Source organism: Myiozetetes cayanensis, unplaced genomic scaffold (genome assembly GCF_022539395.1).
Source record: "Myiozetetes cayanensis isolate MyiCay16 unplaced genomic scaffold, myiCay2020 scf6-25, whole genome shotgun sequence".
NCBI lineage: Eukaryota > Metazoa > Chordata > Aves > Passeriformes > Tyrannidae > Myiozetetes > Myiozetetes cayanensis.
Window position 1 is genome coordinate 16,053,177 of NW_026087853.1, and position 19,467 is coordinate 16,072,643.

A 19,467-nucleotide genomic window follows, 5' to 3' on the forward strand; every position below is an offset into this window, starting at 1 on the left:
CTGCAACCTTCTTTCATGTAGGTGTAGAGAGTGATAAGGTCCCTGAGCCTCCTTTTCTTCAGGCTAAACAATCCCAGTTCCTTCCAGTGTTCCTCCTTCACATCCTCTACTATGAGAGATGAGTAAAGCTAGATGGAATATACACCAACAAAAGACTGTGGTGTCTTGGCCATCACTTTTTTTGGTTCTTGTATCAATGTTGTGGCATTTTGAGATCCTTGTCAATATTGACCTTAATAGCTGCAAAGAGTAACTGAACCCCCAGACAATTCACAAAATTGAAAAATTTAAAAAAAAAATTGAACCTAGGATGCAGGAAGAGAGGAGTTTCTCTCAGAGTTTGCTAGACTACAAGGTGGTGGGGAATTCAAAGGTTGAGGAAGTTTGTAAGTTATGGAACTAGTTTATATTTGATTGAAACCAAGAAAGAACAAACCCCAAGCAACCCCTAACTAATATTCTCAAGGAATGTAGACTCCTAATCTAAGTGGTTTACAGCAGAGTCATGGCTGATTTCTTGCATGTTTTTGATTGTTACATGTTTAAATTAAAAAACTTGCTACCCTCAAGGGTTGAAGCTAATCTTTTGCAAAGTTACCTCGGTTTTCATAGGGTTCTTCCAGTCCTACAAGTCTGCTGGATAAATAATACTTTAACAACTCAGTGGGAAGGGAATAAGCACATTTTCTATCTAAACAGAGTTACACAAGTCTTCATGAAATACAGGTACTCAGCTACATTCAGAATGTAGCTGAAGTCTTTCCAGTTTAGTGCTAGATGCATAAACTGTTAGATCATTTCCTTTACCCATCAGAGTAGGTATATGTTAATCTGCAAGCAATAGATGGTGGCAGTTTAAACTGTCTCCAAAATTTCTGGAGGAAAGTTAATTTGATTTTTTTTTTTTTTAAGACCTTGTGGTACTATATCTACTTATGTCATAAGGGGGTAGAAGAGAGAAGAAGAGCAAGGGTTTTTTGTTTGGTTGTTGTGGGGCTGTTTTTAGTATTTTTTTCTTTCTTTACTGTTTAAACTGATATTACCCCATTAGTGCAAATCCATGTGGACATTCTTTTTTTCAAGTGGTGTGATGTAACACTGGCAGGGACTTTGTTTAATTTGGACTGAACCTTAGCAAACCTATCCTAAACAGAAGAAAGCCATTCTTAAACAGAGAGTGTTTTCCCATAGGAATTTGAATAATTGAAATAAATATAATAGGTTATTCTGGTCTACATACTTCAGGTATCAACAACAGCAAAAGCTGGGGTTTGGGTTTCGGTTTGGGTTTGTTTTTTTTCCCTTCCCATTTCAATACAGAGCTAAGAATAACTGAGGTTCTGAAAATCTCAAACATTGCTTAGCTATGTCTTAATAGAAGATAACTTTGTTTGATGTCTTGGACATAAAGACTGTTCTTAAACTTTACTTTCAGATAACCTCTTTGTGAGCAATCAGAATGGATACTACTATCACTCTCAGACTAGCTTGGATAGAGCCCCTCATGACTACAGTGGTCGGATCCGCAATGGTAGTGTCTATAGCGCACACAGCACAAACTCCTTGAACAACCCACAGCATTACTTGCAGCCATCCCCCATGTCCTCTAACCCAAGCATTACTGGAAGTGATGTCCTCAGAACTGATTATGTCCCCTCACACAGACATAGTGCACTAATACCACCTTCTTATCGTCCCACACCAGACTATGAGACTGTGATGAGGCAGCTCAACAGAGGAATGGTGCACACAGATAGGCAGAGTCATTCAATGAGAAATCTTAACATCAGCAATTCCTATGCTTACAGCAGACCCGATGCCTTAGTTTACAGTCAGCCTGAAATACGAGAACATGCTCACTTTGCTGCCCCACAGTCTAACCATTATCCATTTAACCTGAACTACAGCTTTCATAGCCAATCACCCTACCCCTATCCTGCTGAAAAGCGCCCAGTTGTTGGGGCAGTCAGTGTACCTGAGTTGACAAATGTGCAGCTCCAGGCTCAGGATTATCCAGCACCAAATATAATGAAGACCCAAGTCTATCGACCACCTCCCCCATACCCGTACCCAAGGCCTGCAAACAGTACTCCAGACCTTTCCCGGCATATCTACATCAGCAGCAGCAATCCAGATCTTATCACAAGGCGAGTGCACCATTCTGTCCAGACATTTCAGGAAGACAGCCTGCCTGTGGCACATTCTCTTCAGGAAGTCAGTGAGCCTCTAACATCGGCACGCCATGCGCAGCTGCAGAAAAGGAACAGTATTGAAATAGCAGGCTTGGCTCCCAGCTTTGAAGGAATAAGGATTAAAGAGAGGACCATGTCAGCTTCTGCAGCAGATGTGGCTCTTCCAAGAGTTATCTCAGAAGGGTCACAGCCCAACATTCTGATGGAGAGAGCGAAGCAAAAAGAAGGTGAGCAGGAAGAATGTGTGAATTGTGATCATAAGAAAACCCTTTCAGATGCCACTATGCTGATTCACAGTAGTGAGGAAGAAGAAGAATTTGAAGAAGAAAACAAGGCTAATACAAGTCTTTCTCCTCTTCCCGAAGATCAAACCCAACTTTCATCTGTTATGGGAGGTTATTCTCATGATTCAGTACTGAACTACCCTTATAGCTCTGTTGCTTCATCTGCTGGCCCTTTGCATATTCTTGAGCCTAAATTGCATATTTCAGAGGCAGAGAAGAGAATGAAAGATATGAGCCCCGTTCATTTACTAGTAGAAAGCCAGGTCCAGAGAAGAGGGGAAGGACTGCTTACTCCATCCATGTCAGAATCTGATCTTACAACATCAGGGAGATACAGAGTAAGGAAAGATTCAGTAAAGAAGAGACCTGTGTCCGATCTTTTGTCTGGGAAAAAGAATATTGTGGAAGGCCTTCCCCCACTAGGTGTAAGTGGATACCATTCATCTTGTTTTGGGTTGTCTGTAGCAGAAGTTGTTTGGGGTTTTTTTTGAGGTTTGGGGTTCTTTTAATCCACCTGAGATGCATTTAAAACATGTGAATTGAAAGCTACCTTAAGCTTGACCTTTATTTTTCTGTGTTTCCCTGATTAACTTTGCTTAGCTGTCTTTTATCCCCTTCTCTGCCATGTCTGAGTTCTGTTTGTATAGTCCTCCCACACAAATCCAGCTGTGCAACCTCCATCCATCTGATACACCTAACCTGGCCAGGAACTTTAAAATGAGCTATCTTAAAGTCAGCTCTAGATCCCAATTCTGTCCTATCTGTCCTTATCTGGAACAGAACCAGTTCTTTCCATTCAACTGCCAGCTTTCTGTTCTTCCTTTCACAGAAAAGTCATATGTAGCTGAATGTTTACTTTTTAAAAAATTTGCTTTCTTCTTCTGACCTAAGTGGGGACCTGACACATTAAACAATAAACTCATTCCTTGCATTCTCTTCTTTACTCCATGCCTTTCCCTTTCCAAATCCTTTCCCTTTTGCCTTCTCTTCAAGACATTTTATCCCAGTAAAAGTATTTCTTCCTTGCCATGCCTCTTTCTCCTACTCCAATCTTATGAAGCCATAAATAGTAAAAACCCACAAGTTTCACCTTTCCTATAATTCCCACATCACAGAAGTGTCAAGGTCTGTGTGGATTGTACAGTTTTACTGGTACTCCTTACCACCCATTTTGTTTTAAACTTTTGTCCAGTTTTATGTAGTCTGTGGCAGATTTCAGGTACTAATAGAGGAAGATAATTATTATTTTTATTTTGGCTTTTAAAATTGATTGCTGTTAATTTTGCACATCTGATTTAGTGTCAAATTGTTTTCTGCACAAATTGGACTGCAGTGGAACTACTGGGTATAACTTCTACTGCTGTGGTAACTTACAGCTGATGCTGCAAAAACTAACATATGCAAAAGCTATGCATTGAAATAGTTACTGTTGTCACAATGTTTTGTCTGTCAGACATGCTATGCATGGAGCTGAACACAATGAAATGAACCTTCATCAGCTTCAATTCATTTTATAATTATGTATGTTTTTCTACATCCCTTCCTCCTGAGTTTTTATGTGGATACAGAAAAAAAGAGTGATACCTTTCTCCTTGTGTTCACATTTTGATAGTCACTTAGTATTTTTTCTCCATAAGATACATTTTCAGACAGTAACGTGTCTACCAAAATCATACCCTGCTTTTCCTTTTGACAGTTATGTAAATGTTCCAGTCAACCTTTGAAATTAAATCGATATAAGAACTTTTTCATTGGAAGTGTTCAGTAACATAGTTTCTAGTGCAGTAACACTTAAGAGTGCCACTGTGCACTACAGAATATTACCTTTTTATATTCATAACTGAGATGAATATCCTAGTTACAAAGCTGGCCCCTACTAATGTTTGCATGTTTTGCTTCTCAATGAACTTTTACTGTTGTGTGTTTGTGTTCACTTTTAAATGTGGTCTCATCCTCTTAGATTTGTCTTCCTATTTCTTACCACCATTTAGCTTTTGAAAGCATTGATTATCATTCAAGCAGCATATGCACTCCTATTTTTACTGTATTTTTGTTAACACGTAAACTTTGCAATTGCAGGAAGGATGACATGACACTTTTTAAAAGAATAATTTGAATTTATTCTTTCATAGAAATCCCCCTTGATATTTTTCTCAAATAATGAATAGTTACTTCCATAATTTAGATTCATGGCCTGGCCTAGAACTCAAATCTGTCTGCAGTTCTGTGTTCATGATTTGTATGTACAGTTTGTTGCAAATGTAGTAAAGCATTTAACTATATCCAAATATCTGAAATGTATATGCTCATTTTTATGCCTGCTTGTGGGGAAGAAAAGTGCCTGCAAACTGAATAATTTAGTAAGGAATAATTTGTATGTATTTTTGGGGTTGGGAAGTGATTTCAGTTCTGTCCAAGAATGTTAACTATCCAGAGTTGTCACCTCACACCCTCAGCTGGGAGCTTTGTAGGGAACAATATTTGTCATTCTCATGCAGTTTCATTAGCCTGTCTGGAATGAAGACAGACTTGTGTTGTGTTCTTGGAGGAATGTAGTCCCACCACCCTAATCTCTCACTGCAGTGCTTATCAAAAAAAAAGGTCAGATCTGTTTGCAGAAGGGGTCAAAGATGTATCCTTTGCTTAGTTGAACTCAGATGTTTTCTGTTTATAACTTCGTCAGGTATTTAAGAATATTAACAAATTTGTATTTTCTTTTGCAGGGTATGAAAAAGAATAAAAATGATGCAAAAAAAATTGGGCCTTTAAAGCTAGCTGCCCTAAATGGACTGGCATTGACTAGAATGCCTCTGCCAGATGAGGGGAAGGAAGAACCAACAAGAGCAACAAATGATGAAAGGGTATGTTGAAGTTATTTAGTGCTTGATTTACAGTAGTAATTTGTCAAAATGAAGCGCATATGAATGGTGCTTTTTGTTGACTTTAAAATGCTTCGGATTCAAATCAAATGCTGAGAATAAAACAATGAAGAATGAGATTTCTGATTGACAAATTACTGCTAGAAGTATGGGGTGTAGCTTAGATTTTTAAGACAATTATTCAATTATAGTTTACCCTTTGAATATATAGGAAGAAATTATTAGTACTTACTGATACATTTTAATGAAACTCTTTCTGTTTTATTTCTTAATTTTGGGTTTTCCAGACCGAAACTTATAATTCGGAGTGTGAGATTGAATTTAATTGTAATTATTAGTAATTCATAGAGAGTTTAGAGTAAGTTTTGCAGCTAAATTGCATCCCCAGAGTACAATTTGCACAGATTGTATTTATCTGTTTTCCTCAGGTGGCTCCCATAAAAGATAGATGGAACTTGTTCTATCTGCAGAAATTTTAAATACAGTAAAAGATCTCAAATCAGTGAGAGGACATCAGGTTCTAGAATTTGAGGATCTTTCTTTGAGAAATACAAGACTCCATCTGCTTGTGGCAGGATAAAAAACTTCAGTAAATACGCTTCACCCTGTCTCATATATCATTAAACAAGATGCCATCATTTCTTTCTGGGTTGATCTTCACTAAATTCAGCCATATTATTATTCAGCTAGCTCTGCCCAAAAGGGTTGAGGTAAAGAAGAAGCCATGAAATGATGTTATGAAAGAGACATGTCACTGCACTTTCTCTTGAGGCAGTCATGTAGGGGCAGAATAGATAGCATGAAATGGGAGTAGTGCCTAAAACAGTTGAGAAGAGGCAATGCAAAGTAGACACATGACATGAAAGGAAGTCCAGAGTGCAGATATTTTAGAAGATGAATTTAGTGTTGATTCAGTGCCTGTTTTATTGGTCAGCTTCATGTTATTATCAGTTTAAATAAGGGAATTTAGCCTAAAGGTAATAAAGGAGTTTGTACAGTTGATGTATTGGTGTGCAAATTGCATATGATTGAGGTTTTACACCTTCCTCTGCAACATTTGGCATACTTACTTGATACAAGATACTTTTATGACCTGATACCACAGAGCAGTTGCTGTGAGAATCTGGGGGCATGTGACATAGATGAAATTTTCTGGCTGAAATATTACATATTATCCCTCTAATTATTGTTGGCAAAGAGATGCTGAAATTCCAGAAGTGTCTTATGATTTAGAAAGAACTTGGTTTCAAAAGAATAAAGGGAGGGTGAGAGGGAGAGCAGCTTATTAAATAGAACAGATTGAGTTATACTATTAGAAAAAAATCTGAGTTTATAACTCAGCTGGAGCAAGAGATTCTAAGAAGATGCTGCTGCTGTATGAAAAGTTTAGTTTTTCTCCATCCAAAAAATAAAGTTTGGATGGTTTGTTTATTAGTTTTGGGTTTTGTTTGTTTTATTACAAGGTTAAAGGAGACCTTTCAAATAATGGCATCTAACATGCTAAATTGAGCAGGTGGGTTAATAAGTATTCCTTGTTCAAAGGTATCTGAGGCAGTATGCAGTACAGCATAGCTATCTGGTTGGCCAGGTTTTTTTCCCCCCCAAGTGGACTATCTTTATAGAAACTATGAAGTACTTTTTCCTTCACCAGCAGTATTCACGTAGGTCTTTGTGACCTAATGAAGTATAACAGGCTTCTTAGTTTTCACTTGAACAAAATTCCTGCTGGTTAGGGCTGCTTCTAATTCGTTCTGGTATATTTGTGAAAACATTAATAGCTGTGAAAGCATTGAAGAAGTATGTAGGAGACAAAAATACATACATTTTATCCTTCATGAATTCTCTGTTAAAACTGACTCACCTCAGATTGACTTTGTATCGTTATCCATGCTCTGTCTTTCAGTGTAAAATTCTGGAGCAACGGTTAGAGCAGGGCATGGTGTTCACTGAATACGAGCGCATCCAGAAAAAAAGGCTTATCGATGGTGAGTGCTCAATAGCTCGGCTTCCTGAAAATGCTGAAAGAAACCGGTTCCAGGATGTCCTGCCTTATGATGATACCAGAGTAGAGCTAGTCCCAACCAAAGAAAATAACACAGGATACATCAATGCATCTCATATCAAGGTGAGAGGAATACTGTTGGGAAAATATTTTGCGGTTCGTGTGGTATCTAAAAATGCATTTGGCTTTCAATTTTGGTTTGGTAAGATGAATGAGAATCTCTCCATCTCTCTCTCTTCCCCTTGTTCTCCAGAGGTTTCTTTGGGGAAAGGAGGAACCTGTTTTCCTGTCGTGGTTTTGCTCCTTACTTAGAAGGGTTAATTATTGGAGGGATCTTCTGCGTTTCACTTCTCTGTTGATCTGCTGTCTCCTTTCTCTCTCTGTCTCATCTCTCTGGAGGTTGTTGCTAACAGAAGGCATGTGTATTCTTCCCAGAGTTATAAAGGCAAACAGCTGTAAAACAAACTTGGATCCTCTGGAATCATTATGGTATTTTTGCTCTGCAGTGATAATCAGTTTTTCTTCTTTTCCTGTACTCTCAGACTGTATGTACAACAGGGAGTAAGTGAGCTCCCAGCTTAAGTTTTTTTGTAGATTAGAGGAATTGATGGAGCCAGGGGGAAATCTGCTTTTTCAAAATCTTCAGTTGTCCCCCTTCCCCATCCTTAATTCTTTGAACTCTGTTAAAAAAACTGAAGAATTTGCAGGGTGGCCTCAAGAACCTGCAAGGCAGCTCATTCATTTTTCAATACATTTACCTGCTTAAAGTGCAACCATTCTTGGCTCCATGCTTTCTCTGAAAAGAATTGAGATCCTCAAAGCAGCAGTTGTACCTGTCTTTCTTTAATCAATCTGTTTGTACACTGACACAGTGCCATTGTTTCTCTGCTTCATTCACAAATGTTGTGTGAATCTTCTGACCCTTCTCAAGCAAAATAATACTTTTGGGGGAAACAGAAATTTCTGAATTTTTATTACTTATAATAGCATTTACAGCACCAAGTTATGCAAGCTTCTCTAAACCTGAATTTGTATAGTGCCTTCAAAAGAAAAATACAATTTTATTTTCTCAGTTTTACATTATGCTTATGATGTAAAGTACATTTACTTAGTCGTGTGCCTATAAAATTCTGTCTCTTCTGCATCTAACGTGACAAGACACAGCTAAAAATTGGGACAGATATAACTCGAAATGGGCTCCTACTTCTGCAGTGTTGCTGTCTTTTTTCATTTTGTGCATCTTCAGAATTGGGGAAAGGGTTTTGCATAGTTACTAACACAGTGTCTTTCTTTTTACAGATCTCTGTTGGGGGCATAGAGTGGGATTACATTGCTACGCAGGGCCCTTTGCAGAATACATGTCAGGATTTCTGGCAGATGATCTGGGAACAAGGAATTGCCATCATAGCTATGGTGACGGCAGAGGAAGTGAGTATAAATTGAGTCAGGTTTCTCCCAAATATTTCACAAAGAGTTTTTTATAATCTTTTAGAGGGAAGGGATCTTTGCTATAACAAGACCAATCAAAGACAAATTTCTAGTGACTCCTTTGCTATTCTGTCTTGCTTTCTTTGGTAGAAAGATGAATTTGCAAACTCTTTCTGCTGGAAAGTTGTTTTACTCAGTAAGAAACCATAACATTCTAGTAGTATTTAATAGAGGAGAGATACAGTTGTTACTACAGTAGAATTAGTTGTATGAATGTTCTTTTTTGTTAAGCAAGTATTTTACTTTTAAGGAAAGTGGGCGAGAAAAAAGCTTCAGATACTGGCCACGTCTTGGTTCACGACACAACACCGTAACCTATGGAAGATTTAAGATTACCACGCGATTCCGTACTGACTCAGGCTGCTACGCAACTACAGGTTTGAAGATTAAACATCTTCTCACAGGACAGGAGAGGACGGTTTGGCATTTGCAGTACACTGACTGGCCAGAGCATGGCTGTCCAGAAGATTTAAAGGGATTTTTATGTAAGTTATATTTAATAGCTTTGTTTTGGGGTGTGGTTTGTGTTGTTTTCTTTTAATACCTTCTAAAATGGCTGCTATATAGCAATTAGCTTTTGATAAGTATGCCAAGCATTCTGCTGTGAAAGGTTTCTTCACACGAGCAAGAGATACTAAATTATACTTTTTGCAGGAAAATACCTGACAGTTTAATAAAGGGACTGTTTAAGTCTGAAGCCAATAATTTACTAAAAGTTCATATAGATTAAAACATAGTTGCATCACATACTGCATATTTGAGTATGTTGCAGCAGTAGCAAGATGGCCATCAGCCACCTTTAGGGGGGAATAGGGGAACAAGACATGGAAATCCTTACAAAAGTTAGATGATCTTTGTAGATCTACATTGCTTTCATTGGGGTATGACTCGTGATTTATATAATCTATTTTTCTGTGGGATGTCACTTGTTAAATTACTACTTTTCTGGTGGTCATACAGCATAATAGCATGGCTTATGGGGCTTCATCTCCTGAATGAATTATTCTTATCTCGTTGAACTTAATAGCATACTTGGAAGAGATACAGTCCGTGCGGCGCCACACGAACAGCACTGCGGATCCTAAAAGCTCCAATCCCCCTGTACTGGTGCACTGCAGTGCAGGTGTGGGGCGAACTGGAGTGGTCATACTGTCAGAGATCATGATTGCTTGCTTGGAACACAATGAGGTGATCTCTTTTTCTTTCCCATGCTTTCAGTAATGTTAGGTAGTAGAACAGGAAATAACCTGCCTAAAATATTTTATGGCTGTTCATCTGAGCAGAAAGAGCTCTTGGAAATTCAACAGAAGTTAATAATCTTCTAGAGTTGCCCACATACACACCAGGTACTGGAATGCTCATTTGGATTCCTGACTCTGTAAGATGTTGAGTCACTGAGTGGAACAAGGTGTGCCCTAGCCTACTGAGCATATTTCAGGATTTCGTCCTGACTTTACCACTTCTTGCCTTAATTAGAACAGATAATATTCAAGAACATGCTTTGTAGGCAATCTCTATGCTTGTTATTAATTATTTTGTTCCTAAGTGTAGTGTACTTGTAGTATCATTCTCAGCAAAGGACGAAGTGCGAGTTTAATAGAATAAAACGTAGTCCTATCAGCTTTTCACCAGAAGTGAACAGCTGTAAAGCGTTTATTAATAATATGCCAGCTGAGACTCAACAAGCTTATTGTTTCGTTGGGCATCGCTGTCCTAACACTGTGACAGACTTTTGCAGCCATTATATTTGTGAAGACCAATACCCCATGAGATAGGTATCTTTACCATTCTGCATATTTCACAGATGATCAGTGGTGTACTGCAGTCCATACTGCAGACATGGGCAGTGAATTGTGAGAGATGAAATTAGAACAGCTGCCCTTAGATCACCAAGGTACTGCTCTGAACCTCCAGCGGAGAAAGTGCAACCCAGTTTCCTTTCTCACCAGTCACTTGTAATGGTTTGTTCTCTTCTTTCAGATGCTGGACATCCCACGAGTGCTGGACATGTTGAGGCAGCAGAGAATGATGATGGTGCAGACTCTTTCGCAGTACACTTTTGTCTATGGAGTTCTCATTCAGTTTCTCAAAAGTTCTAGACTTATCTAATCCCTGCCACTTCCTAAGGGACACTGCAAGAGTTTACAGAAAGGAAATCACAGTTGTCCAGATAGACCTGGTGTTTTCTTTGTATGATGAATCACACAGTTATCTTTTAGAGCTGCTGTGTACCTGTTAAACCTGAGTCAGTGTAACAGTCCCTACAAAGTAGGATCTTCGCTGGACTAAATTCTTCCCGTGTTCAGCTGCAGTCATATTAAGAAAGAATTTCACTGGTCTGTAGTACTTACACATGTTCTTTGGAGTGGTGTTACTCTGGGCAAAATATCATGGAATGGAAGTACACAGCACAATTTTACTAACATTATGTTTTGAAACATAATTTTTGACTGTGTGAAAGCTAAAATCTGTAGGAGCACATGGAGTGAGAAACCTGCTCCTTGGGAATGTCAAGGTCTTATGCAGTTTCATTCTGCTTTCAATTTTATATTTAGAACAATACATCTATATTTTTAAAAACGAACTTTTGGTTTCCTCTGATTTATTTAGAAAAATTGGCAGCTCTTAGATATTTCAAGCTGTTGCTTTAATGACAGTTATTTTTATATTCATAATTTTTAAATTAAAAAACCCAAAACACCACAACACAAAACTTTTGAAACAGAACAATATTTTCAGAGGAGAAGACTGACAGTGTTTGAAAAAACTTTTCAAAAATCATGCAGAAAGTCCTAGGGGAAGCTATTGGTAATTAGTTGTAGTGCCATGTAATAGAATTGACAAGTGAAAGATAATGGCAACTGTTGGTAACTTCCATTTGAGTGGAGGCATTTCTACCTGAAACAAGCAGGAGAAAAATATTTTAAGTATCTGCGAGGTTATTGGAAACAAATGGATGAAAGTACATATTCAGTATTATTCATATGTTTAGAGGACAGTTTGATTTTACTGGCTGAAATCAAAGTGGATGCAAATGTTTTAAGCACTTTTTTTTTTCTCTGTTATTTATGTAGTTAAACATAGGTAATATAATCATGCATTGTTGCATATGGTAATATACCATTACTAACCTGATATTTTAGGAAGAGGCTTTTAAGCTGATGAAATGAGAGAACCAAAATGGGAGTAAGAAGGTGCACAGTGGTGAAGCAGAAGTGGTGGTATGAAGCAGAGTGGAGGAGGTGTGGCAGCTGTGATTGCTCGTTTACACAGTGCAAAGATGACTATTCAAAATGTTAGTGTTCCCAGCCAAGAAAGCCGTTAAAGCACTGGAAGTTTCTGTAGAATCCTCCAGATTATTTTGTCAGCACTAGAACAGCTTTTGCTAATGCTGTGCAGCATTGCAAAGAAGAGGATTTGAGAACACTTGTAGAGTGTAAGAGCTGTTAGAGGTAACACTGGAGATGTGGGTATTTTAGTAGCTGTGTAGGTGGCTGAGTCAATGGCTGTGGCATGGACCTGAAGATGAGTCATGCCTTTGGTAGTTTCTATTTTGTCCCATGGAGGCTGATCTAATGACAGTATCCCTAAATAATCCTCTGTCTGTGGTTTTCAGGTGGGGACAGTATGGTTTTAGCTGCCTTTTGAGATGCTGAGTTGAAAACCTATTCAAAAATGAGCTATAACTTTTATATATCTGGTTTAATTTCAAAAAGACCCTATAGTAGACCAGTCTGCTGGAATGCTTAAGTGTCCATTTCCCTTGATACCTGCTTAGTGAAATGAAATGAAATGAAATGAAATGAAACTAAAAGTAATTTTTATCAGTGCTGAAATTATATTATTTTTCTGAGCTCTCACAAGGGTTTGGAAACTATTGAAACCCTTTCAAAATAATAATTGTGTCCCAAAACATTAATTAAGAATGATAGATGGGTTGCCTTAATTTTCTCTATAATAAGCTACTTCCACAAAACACACAGTCCAAATGACATTGTGCTAATATGTAATTCTGTACAAAATCTTTTACTTTAAGGCACACTGTATTGATCTGGTGCTTTTAGGTCTGCTTGGAGGCAGTCTGAATTTTTGTACTCTCAGTATAAGTTAGATCGAATATTTCAGACTAGGGAAAAGAAATGTTGTTCTTACATAAATTTCCTAGGAATAATTAATTGCCAAATGTAAAACTGGAAGTCCAGAGGAAACCAGTTATCAAAGACTGATTCTTTACATATAAATCTTGCAAACAAACCAAGCTGACATTTCTGTGTTGAAAGACGTATTGAAAGAAACCAACATTCTTAGCTATTTGTATCATGCTGTGTTTTAAAAACATGTTTAATTTTTGCCACAGTTTACTGCTATCTGCAGAAATCTTTTTAAATGGAAGGGCAGGCTCTAAAATGTAGCTTGTACCTTTTCTGTGTCTAAATTTTGGACTGTGATCTTCATAACCTCATAAATACAGTTTTAATGACATGATGGGCAACTAGAACTTCAAGCAACAGCTTTCAGCTGTTCAGCAGTTACTGGAACAGAATATCAGCTTCTAGGCATTAGAAGGAGCAGTTATAAGAAACAATTTAATCCAGTACTTATAGGATTATCTGAGGTGGATGAGGAAATGTGTGTCTTTTGGCTTATTTTTCTGTTTCTGTTTTGCTGAAAGAATTTGTGTTCACTTTTAGAGGCAGTTGCTCTCCAATATGATAGTCACAGTCTTGATTTTTATTTTTAAGCATAACACTGCTACCTCCTCCCCTTCAGCTTTCAGTTTTGTCCATCAGCAGTCTGTTTTTGCCTTAATAGACTTGACCTTAGTAGACTTGACTTCATGTGAACTTTCCTGCTGACGAGTGCAGGATTGTGTTTGTATGTAAGCATAAGGCTTTGAGTGAGCATTGAAAACAAGCAGTTTCTCTTCTAAAGATACCAAATCAAATTATACTTCACAATCCCCTGTAACAAAATGATTTTTAAAACCATTGTTTAGATTTTCAGTTAACTTATAAAAGACAATTCAGTTTTTAGCACTTTGTTCTGAGCCTTGGAAAGGGATGAATTTTTATTTGTAGTTGTGCTGGGCGCTTCATGAAGCGTTGGACGTTAGAAGAACATCCACTGTCCAAATCCAGTCACAGTGTGAGTCGGAGGTGGGTTTATTTGTCAAAAGCTTAAAATTTCACTATAAGCCTGTCCATTTTGCCAAATGTGTTTCTGTTTTTACAGGGATGAAACCAGATCATTATGCAAGATTTGAACGGATTTTGTTTAGTAAGAAAAGTTGTATGAAGACATTCTTGCAGTAAATGGCAAAAATGATGCTGATCTCTAGGGATGTCAGAGCTCTCAGGGACAAATAAAGGTGCTATATACTGTCGAGACAGACTTGACTGTCTTTGTTGGCTAGGTGGAAGATGCATTTTAGGATCAAATTTTACGAAGAGTCAGGAGAAGAACCCGCATATTGTAGCAAGGACTTCTGCACATTTCATTTCTTTCTTGGTTGTTCTGATGGGAGATTTTTGGCCAGTGAATCTTTGTAGTTTTGGGCTAGAAGCTCTTCTCTAAGAAGCTAAGTCAGAGCCCTGTCCATTGCAAAGATATCACTGACTTAGCTGGATTATCTGTAGCCTGCAGCTCCCTCCTGGCCCTGTTGGGTGAGGAAGAAGCTCTGTGCCACACTGGGGAGTTTTGCAGAGCCTCTGCAGCCTGCACAGCAGTGCCCTCCTTCTCTGCTGGACCCTGGGAAGAGCAGGAAAACTTTTAAGCCTTAGTGTTGCACTCATTGCAATACCTTTTGCACAAGTGAACAATAAACACTACAAGTGCAGGGTGCTACAGTTTATATGTAGAAATATATTTAATCCAAAGCAGGTGAGCAAGGCAGGGTCCCTGTATTTTTGTGGATGAAGAGCTGCTTTTAGTTATCATCAAGATTTAGGGGAGAAAGTAAAATAAAGTAATAACAAATAAAAGTAAAATAAATTTGTACTAAAATGGAAAAGATTCTTGACATTTTGAGAAATTTATTTCTGGTTTCTCATCTAATCCTCTGTGTATCTGTTTGAAGTGGACAACACTTGGAGCAATTTTCTCCAAAATAGCTCCTTTAAATTTAATAAGTAAGACTACCTGAAGCTGCTGCTACATATTTCCTGTTGGAGCAGCTGTTAAAGTTGAGTAGCTCATAGATTTCAGTGGCCTCTGGACCAAACTTGGGAGCTGCAGGGTTGTTTATCATACAAGCTAGCTGTGTAATGAGACCTCAGTTTTAATATCAGTAGCATTATTAAATCCCTGGACTTAAAAATAGTGAACCCATTACTATATTTCAATAGCTAGTTCAAATTATTAATTTAAAAGATCAGTGCTTCAGTTGCTAAGAACTCAGTGCTTTAGAGTTTAGGGTGGTTTTGATTTTGTTTTCTTACAATACTGCAAAGTCATGCAAAGCCAGAGTCCAGTCCTGCAAGATGCAAAATTCCTGCAGTTCTTCTGTGGGAATTAAAATGGGCTTATTGCCAATGAAAGCTTGAGCCCTTCAGGCATGAATGCTCACATGTCTGCTTTAAATTTAAATACAGATTACAAGAATTAACCAAAAGAATGCAGCAGGAATGTGCATACAGGAAGGTACAGCATTCAAAGGAAAAGTAGCTGAGAATTCAGAAGAAATTGTCTTGTCTTGGACAAGAGAATTCAAAATTTTGGACATAGACAGGAGGATTTGAGGAGTGGCAGAAGGCATTTGGAGGAGGATTTGGAATGTTTTGTATCCACAGCAGAGCTGCTAGAAAGGTTTGAGTCATATGGTATGTTTTTCATGGCATGGTAGGGTAAGTGAATATGCAGTTATAGGTGTTATTTTTACTGGCTTTTTAAAATGTGATTTTTTTAAAACTCCAAATATTTTTTCAGAGGCTCTGTTATTTTTACGTATCTTCCTTTCCAACTGTATTGAATAAAATCTGTCAGCTCAATTTCTGTTTAATTATTAAAGGTCAGATTTTTCAAACCACAGCCTCTGGTTTTACAGATGCAAAATGCAGGGGGAATAGGCGTTTTTTTTTGTAATTTGGCAGTGATGACTTCTAATGGATGCAGGTGAGATGATTTGAAAGTCTGAATATGTTATGAATGAGGCCAGGTGTTTACAGTTGGTGTGAGTTGCACCAAGGTAAGGCCGGGCTGACAAAGAGGCTCTTGAAATACGGAATTTAACATATGCTTAGAAGTTCTGTTGCAGTCCAGCATTTGCAAAGCAGGTACATTAAAATAATGTAATACTGTGCTAAGGTAAGGGAAAAAATCTTAAACTTTTAACTGCTGTTACAAACATGTCTGTAAAAACAAGTTAAAGAATAACATTTCTTAGGAAGATCCTGCTGGGGACCAGCTAACTTGGTGTATTCTGTTGGAAGCACATATGTTACTTTAAGGTCTAACTGGGCTGAAAAAAAAAATTTGTTAACTTCAATGAACATTTCAAAAACTTTTGCTAAATAGCCTTTGGTTCTATTCTTTGCTATTTTCCACATGATGCTGCGTTCAGTGGGGCAGAATAATATCCAGGGTATTTGCTTTGTAGAAGTCTGTTCTTCAGCCCTACTTAGGGGATGAAGATAGAAACCAAATTTAAAGAATCTGATGAACAGAGTTTACACAGATCCAGCCTGTGGCAAGTCAGAGAGCAAGTCTGTAGATATTGTAACATTCTTTTGGTTCAGATATACAGCAATCCAAACTACCAAATTATTAGTTTTACGAGTACAGTTTCAGAAGGTGCCTAACTTTTATAAAGGGAATTTAAATGCTGTTTTTCAATTTGGAAATATTTAGGTGAAATTAGGAGACTTTAATATTTTAAAGACATTGCAAATGTCATTAATTTTTAAAATGGTAGGAAACTTGATGGGGATAACCCCTGAAAAATCCTCAAGTATGTCACCTTGCTAATCCTGGATAATTCTGACAGACAAGGTGTGTATGCTCTTTACAAAGATACTTGCTTAAATTGCTTTGAAATACCCAACGTGCCTGTCCTCTTTATGGCTTATCTGAGGACTTGGATGGAAATTTTAGAGGCTTTATTTGGCAAGTCAGTAAGCATGTACTCTCCTGCACACTGCTGAAATCTCTCCATTCAGTTAAAGCAAATGGGTGTTTGAAGTCCCAACAGCAGTTTTGTAGGACTGAATTCTTAATGTCAGAGGAACATGGGATCTGGCTCCATTTTCTTCATTTTCATTTGAGCCAGTATGCAAGGATTTAAATGGGACTTTGTTTAAACAGTAGCAAACATGAAGTATTATTTTCTAGTACCAAGCTAGTGGTTTATGTCTATTTTTGCTGTCTTGTCACGAATATTGTAAAAATGTATAATCAAACCAGCTTTAATTCTTGTAAAACTGAAATTGGTTTGTAAAACAATGTATAAATTGTGTTTCATAGAGAGAAAAGCTTGTATTACTGAATGTAATATATGTGAAACGAATATATTATAGTCTATTTTTGCCATGGAAATAAATATTTGAAGCAGCTATGAGTTTTTATTGTTCCATTTTAAAAGGAAAAATCTGAGAACTTACTGTTCATGTGCAGTGCTAAGCTGGGACTTTGCCTTCAGTACACAAAGGTGCAATCCCTCTTCTAAAGTGCTGCAAGTACTGGATATAAACTTAGGCCGTCAAATACTAAGAGCTGTTATCTTTGTAGTAGGAAAATCTTGTGCCTGCTGCCCTGTCATTGTTGTTCACAATGTTTCGCACTTTCTGAAGCCATTTTTGGTACTGAGCTTTCAATTTCCCTGTAACCTTTAATGTAGGAGGGATTAAAATGTTTTGAGAATTGCAGAACCCTTTCCAAAAGGATGTGAGAGGAAACAGTTGATTGTATGATTGGACCTGCTACCAACAACTAACACTGAAGTTTTTCTTCATTTTATATTTGGCATTTATTTAAAAAGGTAGGTGGTACAAAGGCTTGCTGTACACACCTGCTGCAGCACGAGACTTTATAATGTCATGATACATGAATTGAATACCGGGCATTACAGTTTTTCATTGGACAGTTACATTTCCTTTGTCTTTGCTCAATGCCTAGTGCATTGTCCACCTAACTATAACTGATATAATCTGGCTTGCTTTTAACTAAAATTTTGTCTTCTACGTGCACTCAATTTGATGGCATTAATTAGTTTAAGGTAAGACAGTAACATACCAGCTGTCTGTGCACTTATCTGATCAGTTCTCAAGTCTGGGGGAATGTCTTGAGTAATATTCAGGGTGAGCAAAGCACTTTTATTTGACATAGATTCAAAATCAGAAGAGGGAAATGGGACTTCCTGGGTTCAGAGGGTCTTGATAAAAGTACCCAGCAGTTCTGATCAGACTTATTATTTATACTGGGTTTAGACCTGAGGCAAAGGTCCCTTCAGAAATCTAAATTTCCTCTAAATCCAAATTGTTTTAAACTGTATCTGTAGGCACTGTAAAATCCCCATTAGAGCCTCCTGTTGGCCAGAGTTGGCTGACAGGGAAGTGACTTGATCACTGGATTTGGTACAGCCAGCCAGCAGCTTTCTTAGGCAAGAGTTCCTGGATATGGTACACAAGAAACTCAGGGGAGCTGATGAGAGAGGTTTCTAGCCTGGGGCTTTGTCTACCCCCTAAAGTAGCTCCTGCTCAGCTGTTAGGGCTGTTTAAATCGGGAATGGCCGTGGATGCATGAAGGTTACATGAAACTCAGCAATGCTTGGTACCTAGCTGGAAGTTTTGCATTGCTCTGTACACATTGCTCTGTATAGAATCTGATGGGAGATTTCCTTACACCTACTCCTTTTCCCTGAGGGGTCAATGACAGCATATAGATGTCCCTCTCCACCATTTTTATGAGCATCCCTGGATACTGGACTCTGTATGAAGACAAGCTGCTCAGTGCCACAGAAACATTGCCAGTTTGCTTCCTGCAGCCTGAGAACTGCTTGTGGAGGATCACAATTTGTGAGTATGACGGGAATATCGCTCACGCAGGTACTGATGTGAGAATGGTGCTGCAGGAGAACTGGAGCTGATTGAGTACTGGGGGACAGGTGGATGCTCATGGGTTCTGAACTGAGGTTATCTCGTATCAGTGTATGTTCCATTGGCTCAGTCTGGCTCTTTGAAGTTGAACCTTCTGCCATCAGATCTTATTTGAGGCATGGCAGTTCTGAGGCTCCAGTGGAACATGATGCTTAGGGAAATGGTGGTTCTCATACTTAAATGCTAGTGCCGTTGTTATTACAGTTTAAATTAGCCTAACTAATTAAAACCGAGTGTAAGTAGAATATAGATGAGCCTGGGACTATTTTGTAACAAAACTTCTTTATCTTTCAGAGTTGCACAGGTTGAAGGAATGTTGCAACATTTGACCTCATGGCATTCTTTGGGAACTTTTCTAAAGCATGCACTTGGGAGCATGTGAGTTCTTGGGCTCTCCACTTGTAAAACAGCACATTATAGATGTGGGAGCTAGAAGGGGTAGAGCTTACAAAAATGCTGCCCCTTTTCTGATCAGTCACATCTCCCAAACTGATCTGGATGGCAATCTTTCACATGGACACCTAAATTTAAACC

General features: G+C 38.1%; 1 protein-coding gene across 3 annotated transcripts in view; it reads left to right on the forward strand.

The window, feature by feature from the left end:
- The window catches only part of PTPN21 (protein tyrosine phosphatase non-receptor type 21), a 44,467-nt gene extending 26,631 nt beyond the window's left edge, over positions 1–17,836 (forward strand). For 2 of the 3 annotated variants that reach the window (XM_050335270.1, XM_050335272.1), the window contains 7 exons: positions 1,436–2,901; positions 5,200–5,337; positions 7,259–7,480; positions 8,657–8,785; positions 9,096–9,330; positions 9,873–10,033; positions 10,826–17,835. In XM_050335270.1, the coding sequence (XP_050191227.1) occupies positions 1,436–2,901; positions 5,200–5,337; positions 7,259–7,480; positions 8,657–8,785; positions 9,096–9,330; positions 9,873–10,033; positions 10,826–10,954 (2,480 nt within the window). In that variant the 3' untranslated portion in view covers positions 10,955–17,835. Of the gene's footprint in view, positions 1–1,435; positions 2,902–5,199; positions 5,338–7,258; positions 7,481–8,656; positions 8,786–9,095; positions 9,331–9,872; positions 10,034–10,825 lie in introns of all 3 variants that reach the window. The other variant, XM_050335271.1, reaches the window with a different exon arrangement.
- The last annotated feature ends 1,631 nt before the right edge of the window (positions 17,837–19,467 follow it).